Source organism: Oryzias melastigma, linkage group LG17 (genome assembly GCF_002922805.2).
Source record: "Oryzias melastigma strain HK-1 linkage group LG17, ASM292280v2, whole genome shotgun sequence".
NCBI lineage: Eukaryota > Metazoa > Chordata > Actinopteri > Beloniformes > Adrianichthyidae > Oryzias > Oryzias melastigma.
The window spans coordinates 24,101,964-24,121,596 of NC_050528.1; the positions used below are offsets into that span (position 1 = coordinate 24,101,964).

The 19,633-nt window shown below is 43.3% G+C and overlaps 1 protein-coding gene across 1 annotated transcript in view; it reads left to right on the forward strand.

The window, feature by feature from the left end:
* Positions 1–18,123: 18,123 nt before the first annotated feature.
* Positions 18,124–19,633, forward strand: part of LOC112147562 (phosphatidylinositol 3-kinase regulatory subunit gamma) — a 5,456-nt gene continuing 3,946 nt past the window's right edge. The window contains exon 1 of the mRNA XM_024274065.2: positions 18,124–18,772. Within this exon, the coding sequence (XP_024129833.1) occupies positions 18,718–18,772 (55 nt within the window). The 5' untranslated portion in view covers positions 18,124–18,717. The remainder of the gene's footprint in view (positions 18,773–19,633) is intronic.

Sequence of the window (19,633 nt, forward strand, 5' to 3'; positions counted from 1 at the left end):
CGTCCAAAGAGAAAATATTGTTTTTTTAAAACGGTAAGGAACGTACTGCTCTGAACCTGAGTGTTTGCAGCTGAGGTCTGACCACATCCCCTGACAAATAAAGATTGAACACTTTACCACCTTGACCAAAAAGGCAATTTCTCCAGAATATCTTTTCTGGCTGTCTGGCTGCCAGACAGCCCATCGGTCTGGCCGCAGCCTGATTGTGAGTGGCGACCGTGGCGAAGGATCCAGATAACACCGTGGTTAGGATGTCGACCCTGCTTTTAACCTGGGTTTCCACCCCGGCCATGAACCCCAGACTGGCTCCACTCAGCTCCCATGCAGACATCTGCCCACCAGTTTGACTAATGCTGATCTACGAGCTGTTGGGCTGAAGATAAGCTAACCTCTGCCTCCAGGTTGTGAAGCCCATGCAGTTTCTGAGGGTGCCCTTGGGTACGTTACGGTTCTACTTTCAGTGCAAAAGGGACGTGTGAATGGCTGCTCAACCGTTTCCCCCTTTTTTTTCCCTGCCAGAGCAAGTCAAGGGATTTTCCTTCCCACCATTTTGGCTGGAAACCCCGTTTCCGGATTGTGTTGCTCGTTCGGTTTAGCTCGCAGAGAGAGCACCCAGGAATGAGAGGACAAACTCCGAGCGGCGATGTGGCCGGAGTGGTGGGGAGGAAAGACAGGGAGAGGAGGAGCGCTCTGTGTGTGCAGGACAGAAAGAGGCCAAGACAGGGCTGAATTGTGCGGAGACAAGCCCACAAGCAACAGCCTCTACTAAAATAGCACAAAGAAGAATCTCTGTGGGTAACATATCTTTTGCGCCCGATGTGTGTAATCAAACTGAGAAGAGCTAGACATGCAACATAAACCATCTGTGTGATGTTGGGGATTCTTTTTTTTTATTTTCTGTGTGCATGCCTCCCAGCTTGCCTGCTCACCGGTGTCTCTGTTTATCTGACCGTCTGCACTTCACCCTCAACGTCTCATTACACGCCTCTGCAGCTGAAGCCAGCATAGGCTCTTTGTGACCCGATTACCTTTTGACATTTGCTGTGTTGATAGAAGCCGACCCTCTGCGACAGGCCTAATTGTCAAAGTGGTCATATGAGCTTAAGAAGGCCTTAAACCTTAAGCAGCCACCCTCACTAAACGACCAAACGGACCGAGGCCCTTTCAGCCAGCCCATCTTTGTCTTCACTTAAGGGGATTTCACAGAAAGAGATACAAAACAGTGGAACAAAGCACAGTTAAGCTGAAACTAACCCGTTATGTTGGTTCTGTCAATAGCTGCGGTTGGTTTGCAGGGCTGTTCTGACATGTGGGCCAAAATGGATTTAGTTAAAATACTCATAACTGTTCTTAAACTGACTTTTTTAAATATGTCTGGATGGTTTGCCAATTTGCCAATTTGCTTTAGCCTGATGCGGGCCCAATGGTTTTTCAAAAACAGGTACATTTGTGGAGTTCAGGGGACGTCGTGTTTAGGTAGAAAGCACCCTGGAGGGCAGAAAGCAACAGTTGCCCCATGCATGGAATATTTTGGAAGCCGTCCCCCAAACCTGCGTGATCCCTTTCAGGGTCATGGGAGTGTTGGGGCCTATCCCAGTCAGCAGGGCCATGTGGGCCCCAAATGGTTTCAAAGTGGGCAGAAAATCAGGGCCCCAATTGAGTTTGTCCGCAGATTCCGTGGGAGCCCCAGCTATGTTTGCCTACATTGGTTTAAGTGGGCACTCAGCGGGCTAGCCTTTTACAAGCCAGCGATGGACAGTGTAATAAGCTCTGCTGCCCGGGTTCCAGCAGAGAAAACAAGCGCCCATCGCACAGGGGCCAGCAGATCTAGCAGGGTAGTCATCCAGGCTGCCAGTCCCTGGGCAGAGAAGCCAATGTGGCTGACTAGGCAAGCCCAGGTCGGGCCACCACGGAAAATGCAGACAAACCCAATTGGGGCCCCAATTATCTGCCCACTTTTAAAACACATAGGGTCCACTTGGCCTTGTTGGCTAGGTGTTGGGTGTACACCCTGGATGGGTCTCCAGTCTCTTGTGGGGCCCCATCCCCCCATTTGACTGAATCTAGTTTACTACAGTTTAATTCAAATCAAAGCCATAGAAACATTATCCTACGAAATACAGTCAAACAGGACTCCATTGCATTTTACTGGTATGAACCAACTAAAAATGTGACCACATCAAAGGCGGATAATTAACTTTTCTGGCCAGTTTGAAGCCAGGCTGTTTTAGTTCTCTGGCACTCATCATCTTGGCCAGATATCTTACCAATACCAAACCATAGCCTTTAGCTAATACAATCAAAGGAGCAATAAACAACCCTGACAGTTGCAGGAGAAGACCTAAGGAGACCTGAGGAGTTGGCAGTCACATGTCAATCCAATGACCACAAGCCCTGTTTGTTGTGCAATTTCAAGGTCAGCCAAAATTTAAAAAAAAAAGGAGAGATTTCTTAAAAATGTTGCTCTGCTACATATGTTGAGTATCAATGCAGGTATTTGAAACCAATAGATGCAACTTTCCCTTCAAAGTTGGGTGGGTTTTGTTACACTAGAGGAGGGATGGAAAAACCTTTTGACTCATGGGCCACAAAGGCTTCTAAAAATTTGATTGAAGGGCCGGACCAGGAGCAGATGCGTGGAGTGTTTTGGTAGATACAATACAAAATACAAAAAAGAAAAAGAAAAAGGAATAAATTGCACCTTGGATATGAGTAATGTTACAGAAATTGCACAACGTATTTTTAAAGTGTCATTGGATTAAGTGTAAAATAAAGTGAAAAGAAATAAAGTGACTGAGGGAATCAACATCACAGTAAATGTCCAGCTGGATCACTAGGAGCAGCTATGATTGTAGGAACGACCTGCAATGCCACTCTTTCAGACACCTGGGGTGGATTAGTCTGTGGCTGAAGGAGCTGCTTAGAGCTAGCAAACCCAAACCCTCTAAAAAGCAAAACTAAATGGTGTGGGAAGGCTATTATATGATATTTAGGAATTTTAGCAACAACAGTAATTTAATGCAAAACAAGTAATAAAACACGGGAAGATTCATAACTTCCTGTTCAGATTAACGTTTTTATTTATTTTATTTTTTTTGTGGCTTTTCCAGGTTTTTAGGTCCACTTAAATGTAGAATTAAGCCTTGTTTCCACTAAGCGGTCCAGTTTGGTTCAACCCATTTTGAGCAATTTTGAGTGTTTTTATTGTAAAATTGACCCATTGAACAGTACCAACCTGTGCCTCTTGGGGATCCCCATCCGTTATAGGTCCATAGAAAAGTGGAATGGACAGTTGGAGAGCAGCAGCTGTAGCCACTCGTTGATTGGCAGAAAGTGATGATGCCGTTTGAAAGTAACAATGTGGTGCTCATTTAAGCTAGCTCATGGGTCTTCAACCTGTGGCTCCAGAGCCACATGTGGCTCTTTTATCTCTCCATGGTTACTCCTTGGCCAAACATAAAAAAAGTCATGGAGACTGCTGACCCAGCCATGTCGACCATTGGAGTCGGTAGCTCCCTGCTAAGGGCTGCTTAACCAAAACCACCAACATAAAACAAATAAACAAAGCCAGCAAACTAAGACTACCAAGGTACAACCCCTAACTAAATAAGATAATATGGAGACTATACGGCTCCTTCTAGGTTTTGATCAGTAGAAATCAAGCCCAAATGGCTCTTCTACTGTTAAAGGTTGCCGACCTCTGACATAGCTCTTTCCCTGACTCAGAATTCAAACGTTTTTTTCTCTTGACGGCTTAAATTCCTCTTCTACACAATGTACAAAAACTAAAGCAAAAAAAAAAAAAAAAAAACAGCTGCTGGATGACCTCCATTGTTGTTACTTTTCTAGTTGTTTCACTACAATGACGTAACGGCACACTAATAGTCTACACCACACATGCACCATGAAACCAAACCTCTCAGTGGAAGCTTGACTGAGTGGAAACGCTCACCAGAATTAACTGGACAGAATTTACTGGACCACGGTACGATACTGTACCGGACCACTCAGTGGAAACGAGGCTTTAGAGACCCACTCTGATGAAAATTGTGCTTTTAACATGTTCTTGTGGTATTTTTCTCACGGAGGACATAACGTATATATTCCAAATATATCCCATTCTGATGCATCCAACTTGTAGATGACTAGATCCATGGACGTCTTTGTTTTATTAATCTGAGCTGGAATCTGACTCCAACCTGTACAGCTGGACATCTCCAAAATTGCTGGCCATTTTTGTTGCAGAGGTAATAGGTTGAAGGTGTGAGGGGCTGTAAGCTAGTGGGAGAGAGCGTAAACAGAGAGGTCCCAATGATCCCACAACTCAGGTAAAATCTGATTTAAAAAAAACCCCAGCAGAATTATAATAAAAAAACACTGGACACACTTTTAAAATAGATTAAAAGATAAACAGCAACAAAAAAAAGGTGATTTTTTTTTTTTTACTTCTCCAGTACAGCTAAATTTGTGCTACATTCCTGTTGTCAAAGTGCTGGAAAAGCAACTTAACTGTAGTTCTGTGTAGAAAATCAAGTCCACCATGGTTAATTTGGCGTAGAACCTATTCTAGAACCAGTAATTTAAAGTAATTGTTCTCTGTGCAGCTTTATTGGCCACTTGTGCCACTGTGGAGGACCCATGGCAGCACTGCTCCAGCTCTTTGAGGTTTCTGGGCATTCGCTCCTGCTCAGATCTCTTCAGGTCCTGCTGAAGCATTTCAATCTGTCTTGGCTTGACTGGACCATGGCATCGATTCTGTTATTTGTGGCTTGGCTCTGGCTTATTTTTGTTTAATAAATAATTGCATGGTGTAATATGTCATGTGTTGCGGTTCATTTGAGGTTGCGTCTACTTTATTGTAGACCTGGTAGGAACCAGATGACTTTGTTATACGTCTGGTTGTATAAAACCTTAGAAGTAAGAAATGGAGGTCCTTCTAATGTTACTTTTTTCCACTCTGGATGCAAAGTAACATCACATACTGATTTTTTTTCCTTATCACTTAATGTTATTGTATGAAGACTTAAAACCTGGAGCCACCTTCCTTTGTGTGACTTTATCTAATTTTAAGTCATGCAAATGTAATATATACAGTATTGAAATTTTATCCTGCAGGATAAAAAAAAAACTCCTCCCTGGGTCACAAGAATCAGATTAAGTAAACAGCCTCTGGCATCATTTCCCCGTGTCACCATGACAATTTCAGTTTGTGCAGTCAGCACTTTCACAGGAAAGTCATCTGTTGCCCAGAATCTCCCAGATCAAGAGAATCGTGAAAAGGCCACAAATGCCGGCATAAAGGGGAGAGATCATACAAATTTGCTTTAAATGTTATGACAATAACTGTAATCAGTATTTTGGAACATGGAGTGTGAGTATGAGCTGTATAAAAATGTAAATTATTGTTGTGTGTGTGTGGGGGTTCATGTGTCATAAATCTCTGAGTTACTAGAGAGAAGTGACTTTTTTGGCCTAATTTATTCAGACTTCTCCTGCCCCCAAAATTGTTTTTGCTCCATGGCCCAAGTGGAGCAGTTTGGCTAAAATGGTTCATTTATCAACATGGCATCATATTACATTCACCACTTGAGTTTGTTGTGCGGGCCTGCTTTAGTGTAAAGCAATGACTCATGATCTTTTTAGTGCTCTAATTCCATTTCCAGATAGAATCAGGTCAAGCCAGGTAAAGTCAAACAGATGATGACATTCTTAGCCCTCTGGGACATGCATGCTTATAAAGGGCTAACTTAAATCCCGACGCATGACGCAGAAATTAACTTCATTTGGGCTCAAGGCCGTGTCATTTGCTCAGGTACGAATTGTTTTCTCAGGAGATCTGTAATCCTGGATCTTGTGTCCTCTGCGCGTATTGTTATGACTCCTCGACGAGTGTGTGGTACATGTTTGAATAACTTCCCTAAGAAGCAAATAACTGGCGATTAGGGAGTGCGTGTGTGTGGGCAACGGTGCTAGCAGGCGGGGGGTTTGTTGCGTGCCGGACAGGGGTGGCTTGTTTTGTCAGCAAAATGTCAATCTGTCTTTGCAAGGTTATCCCATATGATCTCTCTAAATACACAAGGCTTGGTTGTCCATCTGCTTGGCAGTTGAGACCCCCCCGTCCCATCCCTTTTAACACCCACTAGTGCAAGCCCATGTCTAGAGGTCTTGGCTTTCTACCTCCCACTGAGAGGATATGAAAAGGCCAACTAAGCTTTCCATTCTCCTCTCCTACTGTAAGATTCCTGGATCAGTGTAATCCTCGAATGGCTGGAACACGTGTACAGCGGTTCCGGCTGCTCCCTAACGACTAACTCGACAACCAAACAATGCGGCGGCGCTTCCTTAAGGGAGAAATTTGCCAAGAAAAGGGGGATTCTCTTAGCAACCGTGTAGCTACAAAGCATCCCCTCTTAAAAGTGCCATCTATTCCCCACTCCAAGCTGCCCCGGCCTCCCTGAGCTTTTTGGGCGTGTGCAGACGAAAGATGTGTGCAGAGCGGGCCTCGCACGAACACACACACACTGCAGCCCTCTGGACAAGTTTGGCATCCAACACCGGCAACAGTGGGCCAGAACTCATGTTGCGTGCTAACTCACTCCCTCCCCCACACCTCCCCCCACCTCCATGCTATCCCGCTCTGCAATTATATGCTGCACTCCCACCCAAACATGCAAGAATAGGCCTTCTCAGTCAACAGACAAACCGAGTCATTCTGTCCTCAAACCATGACATCATGACCATTTGACTTCAACATGAAATTCGAGCTCAATTTAACTTTGTCAGGGGAAAGAAATGTGCCTCACACTGGGCAAAAAAAAAAAAAAAAAAAAAAGGAAATGCAGTTCTAGGAAGGAAAAGTTATTCACCAGAAAATTAAACTCTTGTGTTGTTCACGCCAATCATCTTTAACTAAATAGAAATATCTTGGCTGGGCCTTAAGACAACAGTAGCACAGACTGGGAATGTCTTTGTTTGACTCTGTTAGCACAAATGATACCCTGCATTAAACCTCAACCTTACTCTGCTTCAGAACGACGACGGCGGCCTCAAGTTTCCTGAAGTTTGGTGGGATTTAAATGCCTGAGAGGCATCCATCAAACCTCTGGCAGGCTTTGTGTGAAATCCACCTTATTGTCCAAATCTGCCTCGCAACAGTGTCCTGTCCTCTGCTCTGGGAGGGGTTCCTAAAAGTCTGCAAGCGCTTGCACGCATATCAGAGGGAGCTAATGGCAGGCGCATCGGCCCCAGCCCGGTCCTCACGAGGAAGAGGGCTGGCGGGTCTAGAGCGGCCCCAATTGCTCTCCCACACTCTTATAAATAACTATAAAGATGCTGGCCAGGGGCAGAAACGCCAGAGAAAAGGGCTATTTAGGCAGCTCCTCTCCCCTCATGCCTTCCAAGTGACCTTTGGGTCAATCAGTCCAACCGCAACTTCTTACTCAGAGACCGCTGCCGTCCACACACCCTCCACCCCGGATGATTCACCTGAATAACCCCTGCAGAGAGGGAGCCACTTAGCAGGAATGGGTTATTGTGAAGTTTTTAAGACCTGGGAGGCACAGAATCTCACAAGTTCCTACTCCCGGAGCATGTGAGATGTTAGCTGAGGTCAGAGTTAAAGGGTCCCAAAACGGGAGGAGGGGAATAAATCCTGCAGCATGGATCACAATGGCAGCAATCCCAACTGACAATGATGCCATTGTGGGCTACGAGTTGCTCGGCGTGTCCTGGAGCTGTGCCTAATAGAGTTATAGTGCTGATGTGATGGCCGTGGAGCTGAGGAGAGCAGTGTCCTTTTGTGTAAGTGTTGGGGGGGGACTGCCCAAGAGCTTGAGAGATTTCTCAGCTTCGCAATTTCGCTTTTGCATGAAAGCCCGGGGTTGTGCGGTCGCATTTGCGTGCGTGTGTGGTGGAAAAAGAAAGAGGTTTCTCACTTAACATCAGCCGGCCTCCACACATGACTCCTCTCTTTAAAGAGTTACAGTTGACGAGACGCAATGCCTGTGTTCTGCTGATTTCAACACACAGGCTGGCTGACTCCAGCATGACTTCTCATTTGTCAACATAATCAAAGGAGCTATATGATGAAGAATAAATAAAGTCTGTGTTTTCGCAACTAACTACCAGAGAAAAAAAAAACTTTGTCCAGTCAAATTCAAATCAAAAACTACAATTCCTAAAGCCCCCCCCCCTTCACATTTGGTATCATTGGAAAGCCCCAAATCTCCTCTTTGGATACAAAAGGATTTATTTTGGGAGTGTGCAGCGCCTGGTAGATATTCAGATTTAGAAAAGTCCTCTGCAGAGGATAAATTGCATTTCTGGTGATCAGAAGGTTAAGTCTCCATCACATTTGTGCAAACCAGAGATCACTAGTGAATCTCAATGGTTCTCTTGTACACCTTCCTATTACTTCCAACGCTCAGCTTATTTTTTGTCACAATTTTTATTAGTAACACATTATTGTTTGTTTCATCCATAACCAGAGGCAACACTGAAAAAGTCTGATCTAAGAAACAAGTGTCCCTTTCACCAGCTTCATCCTCATTTGCCCCTCACTGTGCAGCTTGAAACAACTCTTGGTGGTGTCATATTTTTTTCTGATCTCCGATCCACTTCCAGAGGTAGTCTCAGGGACAAATCCAAGTTTCTGCTTAAAAAGGTCAAATGGGCTAATTTGTCCAAAAAGAAATAAGTGTTTGAATGTAAAATGTCCTTTGGCTAGCATTGCTATTAAGTTGGCACAACTCACTTTAGTAAAAATAATATCTTTAATGCTTTTAACATTCCTTTGGAAGCTAATCGCATCTCACCAACATAGAAAACCTGTTTAGATCATCCTGCTGCAGATTGTGTCTACTTATCTCTTTCTGCTCTATTTTATTAAAGGGTAACCAAACAGGGGCTGCACGGTGGAGCAGTGGTTATCGCTCTTGCCTCACAGCGAGAAGGCCCCGGTTCGAATCCCGGCTGGGACCTTTCTGTGTGGAGTTTGCATGTTCTCCCCGTGCATGCGTGGGTTTTCACCGGGGACTCCGGCTTCCTCCCACCGTCCAAAAACATGCTTCATAGGTTAATTGGTGACTCTAAATTGCCCCTAGGTGTGAATGTGAGAGTGGATGAGTGTGTGATTAAGGCCCTGCGACAGGCTGGCGACCTGTCCAGGGTGTACCATGCCTTCGCCCATCAGCAGCCGGGATAGGCTCCAGCACCCCGCGACCCCGAAAGGGACAAAGCAGTCAAGAAAATGGATGGATGGTAACCAAACAGGGAAGTTGGAGGCTGACTCCACCCACAGCCGAAATTTGAAAATCCAGTCAGAGGGGCGGGGCTTGGGGGCAGGACTGTTATCATTACTGGAGCTGCAGATCATGACGTCAGACTTCTGAAACTTACATGGTTTGACCAATCACGAAATTTAACTGTAATACCTCATTTCAACCTTTAGGGGGCAGCACACAGACGGCTTTTGACTATATTTTTAAGGATTAAACAGGTTTATTTTAATTTGTCAAAAATTTGGCAATGACCAACAGACAGCACTTTTAAAGCCCCATTTATAGAAGTCAACGGTCAAAAAATGTTGATTTAGGGTTTGGTTACCCTTTAAGGAGACCATGAAGATCAGCACAGTCCTAATATTGCCGAAAAAGTAATGCTAGTTACACTAGCTAGACCCTTTTTGGGTTCCTCAATGGCATAATGCTGTGTGAGTTTCCATAAAAGTGAGGAATTGTTAAACCCTAGAGGAGTTTGCGGGCTGCACGATCTTGCAATCTTGCCTCACAGCAAGAAGGCCCCGGCTGGGACTCGAACCACGTGCGTTCGTAGGTTTTATCCGGAGAATCAGGCTTCCTTCCACATCCAAAATGGTGACTCTAAATTGTCCCTGGGTGTGAATGTGAGTGTGAGATTGAGATCTTGCAGTGGACTGGCGACCTGTCCAGGGTACACTCTGGCATCGCCAATAGTCCCTGGGTTATGCTCCGGCAGCCCCGTGAGGGATAAAACGGGTTCAGAAAATGGATGGATGGAGCTTGCATGAATTAGCAACTGTGGAGTGCAGACACAAGCAAACAGACTGCAGTTGCACCTTTATTGCACAATGCCTGCAGGTAAGTGTCAAAGAGCAACAATAAAAAATCTACATGAAGTTGTCATTGGGAGTAACCACAGGCTGTATGCAGGTTGAATAGGTTGGACTCCATAAAAGTAAATGGTTTGGTTTGCTAATAACCAACTTTTGGTGGTTTTATTTGAAAAGTGTTTTTTATTTGGCTAATGAATTTAGCAATATCAATTTTTGTGTTTTCATAACCTTTAAAGACCCACTCCAATGAAAATCAGATTTTTAACATGTTCTTATGGCATTTTTCTCATAATAGAGGGCCTATGCCAAATAATTTATTATTAAAACTGCTTTTGAGTATTTCTCTATTTAAATCACGTTGGATCAGAAAATCAGGTGCTAGGAAAACCTGGGGCTAATGATGCAACTACTGACTCGTCACTTCTAGCTCTCGGCTCCTCCGCCCCCTTAAGCACATTCATTTTCCTCATTCGAACTGGCCTCTGGCTCAAAACTGTACGACTGGATTGATCCAATATTGCTCGTTGTTACTTTTGCACTGCCAATGCTAGCTTGGGGCTATAAGCTTCCGCAGACAGAGCTCTCAGCGTCGGGGAGGGCAGAGGAAGGGGGTGGGGTTGCTCTAAGCCAATAGTCCCGCCCACAAGCCAGAATTGCATATCTAATGAGCCACGGCTGCTGGGCATAGACTATGTCTAAAAAATGAACAAAGACTTTTTGCACTTTCTGCACTGTCATAATTAAAAGACTACTGGGAACAGCTTTAAAAAAGTAAAAAAAAAAAAAAAACATGGTTTGAGTGGGAACCGCTCATGTTTATGGTGTTTTTTAACAAGTTCTTTTAGCATAATTCTCATGATGGAAGACTGGATCCAAAGCAGATGAATAGCCGTGGTTTTAAAAGGCTTTGGTTTGCGAGGCAGCAACTGCCATGCGCAGGCCAAAGTCTCTCTACTCTGCTCCAGTTCTAAATTTTCAACCTGAAGTCAAACAGATCCATTAACGTCTTCATTTATTATGAGCTACCATATAGCTCAAAACTGCACAGCTGAACGGCTCCAATATTGCTCTCCATCTTTTTTTTTCCTACGCTAATGTTAACTTGGGTTTGTGAAGGTCGTTAAATTAGCGGGAGAAAGTGTAAACAAAGGAACGCTGGGGTAGTAGGGATACATCCACGCCAACAGTCCCAGAAAATATGTCTTAAAAAAACGATAAAAGTTCTTTTTTTTACTTTGGTTCAAAACTGTATAATCATAATCTAAAAAAAGACCACTGGGAAGGATTAGAAAAAAATATTTAATTGCCCTCATTTGTGCAAAAGAATTAAGAAAAAAAACATGATTATTGTTAAACATAGTCCATGCCCTATAGGTTGTACTTTTGCAAATTAGTTTTGAATCTTTTCTTGAACATAGTATCATACGTGATTAGTAAATTCTGACCAATTTTGTTACAAAAAAAAAAACAAAAAAACTTAGTGAAATAGACTTAAGAGCTGTGATTGATATGTCGCTACCAAAGTGCGCAAATCAATGCAAAATAGTTATGTGGTCATGTGACTCATTGGCTTCAGCCAATAGCTGCAGAAAGATGTGGGTGGAGATAGACCTCTGATCTGGAGATCGCAGGTTCAGTTTCCACCTTGCCCGCTCATGTGTCAAAGTGTCCTTGGCCAAGACACTGAACCCCACATTACTATCAGTGGATGTAGGTTTGCACCAGTGTTCAGGAGTAGAGCCGCCATCAGTGTGTGAATGTGAGTGCATGGGTGAATGGGACTGTGACTGTAAAGCACTTTGGACCTTCTAAGAAGGTAGTAAAGCGCTATACAAGTATACACTTACTTGTACCATTTACCATGGATGATGCGAGAAATTAATGAATCGGTAGGTTTAAAGAAATGAAATAAATAAGTGAGAACTGAGCGACACAATCAATTCAGATGCCACTTGCATCAGTGTAAAATGGCAGAACTTTACCTTGACCTGGCTGGGTGTTTTCCAACAACTGTCAGGTTCTTTTGTCCATTTCTGAAAAGGCTGGTTTGGTGACCTCATATCTGGCTGAGAAGGTGGTGACTACAGAGCAGAAAAACTGGCTTCAGATTGGCCGAATATAAACCAATGGGTGAGATCACCACCAGCTTTCATTAAAACACTCCATTAAGCAAATTGCTGATAATTCACACTTTCCAATAGTCTGAAGGTCAAATGAATTATAGTGTGTTGGTTTGCATCAAGGGAACAGTTATGTCCCCTTCCAAATAATTGTTTTGGTCATCTCGGGTCATTGGTTTAGCAGCAAAGAGTGTAAATCAGTCAGGTGAATTCCATGTTTGGTCTATCTTTATATGCAGCTTTAGGATTGCAGCTCTAACATCAAGTTCATAATTAATGATACATGTTCTCCTTTCATTCATGTTTAAACATTCAAAGAGGTGTGAATAGTTTTATGAGAAACAAGGTCCAATAATACCAAAGGATTGTCCTTCGAAGAATAACTCAGCCCGGAGATTTTATATGCTGCCGTGCCTACGTTGCCACTCCTGTTGGTAACATAATGGCCAGAATGGAGATAATGAATGGTGGGTTTGACCACTGGCGGCTAATTCATAGGATGGAGAAGGTGAAGCTGGGGGTTAGACCTTAATATAACAGTGGCAGGGAGGCAGACATTGGAAAAGCTGTATGTCCGTTTTGCTGATGCCTATATTTACAGTAGCCACCAATTTAACGTTCCCTCCATCAAACCCTGGTTTCTGTTTCCCTCTTGCCTTGGCTGTTCTCTGACCTCCTTAAAAGAACATGCAATGTTTCCCAGGGCCTGGCTATTTGAAGCTCATAGTTTTGGTCGTCCAAGGTTTTCTGTTCCAACTCAAGTCGTTCCTGCTCTGTCCCCACTTACATTTCCACAATGGCAGGATCCTGGGGTCCAGACCATAGCCGCCCTGCACCCTGCCCACAGTTGAGTTGCCTCTGGCAGGACTGCTGCATGCTTTGAGTGCTGGTTCTGGCTGTTGCTCAGGGAAACCCCACAGTTTCTCCATGGTGAACTGTGAGTAACCTGCCAAGACATTTTTTTGTATCCTCTCAGTGGCTGTGAATAGCAACACAATGCAGTGCGGGATTCGAGAGATGTGCAATTCCTTCAAGGACACACTGCAAGACCGTGACACAGATTCTGACTTTGGTCAAGTAGTCAAATTCCCGACATGATATTTCTGTATTGTGTCTGTGGATCTTTTTTTGATGGAAAAAAACAAAAACAAAAGCTGATAATAATTAAAAAAAAAAAAAAAACGTGTCCTACATTGCATAAACAAAAACATCTGGTAAATCAGTGTTCCTTGACATAGTTAGGCGCAAAGTCGTAACATTTTCTGAAATCATTAAATTTTTCCATTGAGTCAAATCTGGGTGGCTCTGGCTTACTGAGGCTGAATGAATGACAGCAGGAGACCTATCACGTCCACATTTGACAGACCTAAATAATAGGATTAACATATTGTTCCATATTTTCACTGCAGGGTTTCACATAGAAAGCCACACATGCTTCATAGTCTCCACGACTCCAATTGTGTTTGGCAAACTTTTCAAATTAAACCTGTAGGCTTTTACTTTTTCCTGACACTTTAGACCTGTATTATTAAGATCAGCACCTAGTGGTTATAATTGTCACATTACTTGATCAGAACAAGGAACTTTGTTTTTTGGCATGATAAATATACGTGTGTTCTTTAAAGCCTGTGCAGGGATCCCCAGCGCCTCTGCACCCCTGTGGGATATTGTAGCGCTGGAGATCCTGATGAGTCACATCAGCTAACTGGCAGCTGGCAGCCTTGCAGTATCAGCCTATCCGATAATCACATGATTAGCCTTCACTAATCCCATCAGAACTGCCTGGATCTGGGGTGCAGAACCTAGAGGTTTATCCCACAAGTCAAGCACGCACCAAATGGGAGGGGGCATGCAAACGAAAAAAAAGTTTTCTAAACTTGTAAGAAACTATGTGAAAGCTATAATAACTTGTATGAAAGGATCCATAAAGCTTTGTTCAGAATAGGCTTCACTATTTCACTTATGTCTCACTGGTGGGAGAACGTGCTTGTGATGCATTGTGACATGGAAGTTTAAGACCTAGTCCAATGAAAATAATATTTTGATGTTTTTAACACATTTTTATGGCATTTTTCTGATTATGGAGAACAAATATAACAAAAATTAAGCTTAACACTGACTTTCTGAGTATTTCTTTATTCAAATTCTATAAACCAGAAGCCCGGGCTGCACGGTGGCGCAGTGGTTAGCGCTCTTGCCTCACAGCGAGAAGGCCCCGGTTCGAATCCCGGCTGGGACCTTTCTGTGTGGAGTTTGCATGTTCTCCCCGTGCATGCGTGGGTTTTCACCGGGGACTCCGGCTTCCTCCCACCGTCCAAAAACATGCTTCATAGGTTGATTGGTGACTCTAAATTGCCCCTAGGTGGGAATGTGTGAGTGTATGAGTGTGATTGAGGCCCTGTGGCGGACTGGCGACCTGTCCAGGGTGTACCCCGCCTTCGCCCATCAGTAGCCGGGATAGGCTCCGGCACCCCCGCAACCCCGACAGGGACAAAGTGGTCAAGAAGATGGATGGATGGATAAACCAGAAGCAGAAAAAAATGCTGTTTCAAAAAGCATCTATGTGGGACGTACTAGTTACTATGGCAAGTCACAAGTTCCCTGCTCTGTTCTATTCTGATGCTTCCACTTGTACAATTAGATCCATGTACATCTTTGTTTTCCTTGGCCAAGCTGGCATCAAAACTGTACAGCTGGATAACTGTAATATCGCTCGCCATTTTGTTGCACCGCTAATGTTAGGTTGGGAATCTGAAAGGCTATGAGCTAGACGAGAGAGTGTAAACAAATGGATGATGGGAAATGAAGGCAGGTTCACACTGAGCCAACAGTCCAACCCACAACTCAGAGGCGAATTTCAAATTAACTACTGACGAAACACTTTTTTGTTTTTTTTGGCTGAAAACAGCAAACCGTATATCTTACAAAAGTAGCCCGTGTTTATTCCAATAATTTGGCAGCCGGCCCGGCGTTTATTAGAGACCGTTGTCTGATAGAATAAGCACTTTTTAGACCTGCCATTTATTGGAGATCGGCATCTATTAGAAACCGGCCACTATTGACGGTAAAAGATCGCGGAGAATGCTTTTGCAATTGAGCAAAAGATGATCGGAGTGGGACTTTAAAGAAGCAAATCTGTGTGCTTCTGACAAATGTGCATTGGGGGGAGTAAGAGGTAGAGGGAGGGGGTTGGGTGACAGGCAAGTGGTGACATGTCACGACATGCTCCCAGACGGAAACATGAAGACATGCAACATCTAGAACAACACTCTGACTTTATACATCAATAAAACATAATTAGACTATACAAGCATGTTGCAGGAACAAAGATATACACAATTGGTCATATGTATACATATATGTGTGGGTGGGTGTGTGCATACATGTACAATAATGTGTAAATTCTGCTATTTTTTAACTCTAAAATAAAAAAATGATTCTAAAAATAACAATTGCATTCATTAAAGTTGTACATTCAGCTTGGTATAAAACAATGTTGTCTTTTCTTGACCACATCTTAACTGGACATCATTGGGGGGTGAACAGGGGTGGGGGTTGCTGGAGGCAATTAGTCCTCTTACTCTCAGTGCCAGGGTCAAAGGGGAGTTGACCATAAACGCCTGGACACCAACAGATACAGACCTCTGACCAAGCAGGCCTTGCTTCACCCTTTGTGCCGCCATGTCAGCTAGTGGAAGAGGCCTTAGCAGTTTAAAATACACCGCCCAGTGTTAATTCTGTGTTGTGAGCACCTTACAGTGCCTTCATTTGTTCACTGCAAAACAGCAATGGTCTGTTTTGGCTTACAAGGATGACACACCTCATGGTAAAACAGTCGGTTCTAGAAGTTTGATAGTCTTGCAGGTTTTTGTCGTTAGCACACCTATTGTTGCGTCATCATTAGAATGACCACATGATGCGTTTAAACTCCTTGTAATAATTAGAGTGGTGACAGCAATATGACAGCCATGTTTGCCGTTGGACGGGTTCGACAAGCCAAACAAGAAAATTATATTCAGTTGCCAGACTAAAATGCTATTCTTTTACTTCTCGGTAAAAAGGTGCAGAGCTCCAAGAACTACTATACTGAAAACTCAATATACAATGAATGTGTGACTCAGTACGATCCATAATTGCAGATTTTCCTTTTTAGGGCATTGGGTTGAGTGTAGTTGAAGGTAGCCACCTTGTGACCAGAGCCTATACCTTTACACCTTACATTCTTTGAGTCTTTTGGGTCTGAAAACAAAGGCAAAAGAGAACCAAGAGGACTATGGTTTTCAAGCTATGATTGTTATGTGGACTCAGTTTGATTGTGCATGGAATGTCAAAAAGTATTTGGTTACCCTTCACACTTGAGCAGGCCAAACTCCCAGCACGTGTCAAACAACAGCTGCTAGTTTGGGAGTAATATAACTCCACAAAGGAGACAACCATAGACATACAACCAATGAATGTGCCAACCAATGAATCTAGCTAGTCCCTCATGTTATGTTTTACTTAATGTCTATGTCTTTTCACTAGACTCTGCCTACCAGTGAGACATTTTTCAATTTAAACTTTGTTCCAATTCATGCTGTTGAGTTTGTATTCATTTATTTATTTTGGTTACTTGAAAAGTCCATGCTACATTCACACCTGGGTTAGAAACACGCATTCAGGCGGTCGCTTCCAATGGAAGGTTTATGCAGGCACACATATATGCCTATTTTGAGCTTCCGAGTTCACAACTCTTGTGATCACACATCACTCTTTATGTTTTTAGGTCCATTTTTGGGCTCTACATTCAAAACGGGCTGCCATTAAATGCACGTTGAAAGATAAAGCAGTTGTGACCAATTAGGGATTCGGACTCGGTAGAGAACCATGGGTATCGTCCTTTTCAATTTACGGAAGTACTGTTCATTTGAAGGATTTAATAATTGCAGTTGTGCCCGGCCAGAATTGACACCGATCTGCCCATACGGAATAGAGCTGTGCATAAAATAAGACAAGAGCAATCTCAGTAAGACTTGCACTGCTTTGACATTTTGTGCCAAGCTTCTTCCAAATGTAGGTACATATGCTAGAACCGGGTAGCAACTCTCCAGTGTGAACACCATATGCTAGAAATGCTAAAAACTAACTAAACGTGGGTGTGCACGTAATATGCAGTCTTGATTTGCTTCTGCTCTTCACACTGTGGTGGGTAACACCAGGATTCACTTCCACATGAACCAAGGTTGTTGTTTTAAGGTTCAGGGTTTCCTCTTTGGTCCAAGATAAGATTATTTTTAGGCTTACTAAACAAAAAGACAAAACAAAAACCTACAAAACTTTACATTTATCTGAAAGGACAAGAGTGTTACGCTTTTATGGACAAAAACTGTAAGCAATGCAAAAAAAATTGCCAAAAAATATGTCTCTTCTGTAAATGTATTGTATTATAAGCTATATGTTATTAGTGTTTAGTGTGTTGAAGGTTAATGAGTCTTTTTACCTCCTTCTGGTTATTTTGGGCTATACCACCCCCACACCAACTTCAGCTGAAGGAACTTTGTGATGTTTTCAGGTGGTGGTACAATCCACCCAAGAAAGAAAACAATCAAATCAAGATGTGAAAATCCACAGTTTTCTTCTACCTGTCCTAAAAAAATCCAACAAGTTTAAACCTATAACGTGTTATTTGTTCATAAACATGTCATAAGCCACGTTAGGCCCGGATAGGGACCATCAGCGCATTACTTCCCAAAAAGTGCTCACTCAAAGGGAAAACTTTAATTCCGCTGAAATGTAGCATTAAGAAAACTTAAATTACAACCTACTTCCCCACCAGTTACCTTGGGGCAACCCTAAAACGGCACAATTCTTGGTTGTTTGATAACTAGTTTTTCCTTTTCCATTCATGCCCTGGACGTTTTTTTTTTTAGCTGTAACTGCCGAGTGCAAGGAGACCTGAATGAAAGAGTCTGGAATGTACCATTATCATTTTAGGAGGTGAGCCTGTCACTCACCGAGTGTGTCCTTAAGGAGATAATCTATAAACAGCCTAAGGTAAGCAACAGTTTTATCATAAACTTGATTTTAAATATGTGTCAAGGGGAAGATGGTGAATATGTGTTTTTTTCCACTGGGAGCAAATGCCGTGAGGAACGCACCACCCCTTCGTCGTCTGGGTGGTTTGGATCGTACCAAGATGATGTAGGGAGCAGCTTTAAAGCCGCTCCGCTTCTGAGGCGCAGTAAAGTAGAGCTGCGCCACGCTGGGACAGGGCAGACCGCGACAATCTGCACCCCTTCAAGAAAAAAAAAGAAGAAAATAGCCCTCAGTCTGTCAGGCTATGCTGACACAACACATTTGGTCTCTGGAATTTTTGAGGAGGACTTCTATTTTGTTCTTTTTTTATCCGTGTAGGACGTGGCGCTCGCATTGAAGTTTAAAACAGACCTGTGTGCTTTTTTTATTTTTTATTTTTTGGAGCGAAAACAACGACAAAACTGCAACCTGGACATCTTTTGTGAAACAGGAATGGTTTATCCTCCCGAAGGTTTATTCTACATCGAAATGGATCAAGCGCCACCAGGTGAGGGTTAAAGAAAAAAAAAGGATCTGACATTGTCTGCTGTGCAGAATGTGTTATTTATTCATTTATTGTTATCTGATGTGTTGACTTATTCCAATAATTAAAGGTAAAAATGCTATGCAGGCGTTCAAATCGTGGAAAAACGTCAGCTCCTTGGTGCTGCGCTCCCCCAGCGGCATTGCCCAGGCATGCATAGCGCAATCCACTCGCCCATTACGTAATACCTTTCAGGAGGAACAAGCGCAGTGGCTCGCCTCCTTTCTTTTGTCCCGGCACATATGACAAAGTCGGAATGCCGCAGCAGCAGCGGCATCGTCCCGGCAGCAGATTCGCCCCAAAAGTGCGCGGCTGCGTGGAAGGGGAAACGCGTAATGAGCCCCGCATGAAACAGCCGCTTTGTTCTCCTCTGCAGCCAGCCGTGCTTAATTTGTGCTCCGAAAAGTAGGCTACAGGCGAGGAGGCGAGACGACTCGTCTCATGGCTCTATTCTGCACATTTTCCGTGCGTTATTGCGCATTCAAGAACTGAATTCCAAAGACAATTTCTACAGTTTTTACCCATTCTTTTTTTTGTCAATGGTTTTATTGCCTGGTGTCATATTTCGCTTCAATTGTTTAAAATTTACTACAGTTAGTAACAAAAATAACTTCAGACGAAGACAAAAGTTCTTTTTTTGTTTGTTTTAGGGCCACATTTGAACAATTTTATGTTTTCTGCTCAATGTTGGATTTCAGTTTTTCAGAGGTTAATGGGGAAATGCAGCATTTGCAACCACATTTTTCTCCTCTATTACAGTGTTCTCATCCAACTGATTCTAAAAGACACATTTAAAGAAATACAGCTCCACTTTTACCTCCTTTT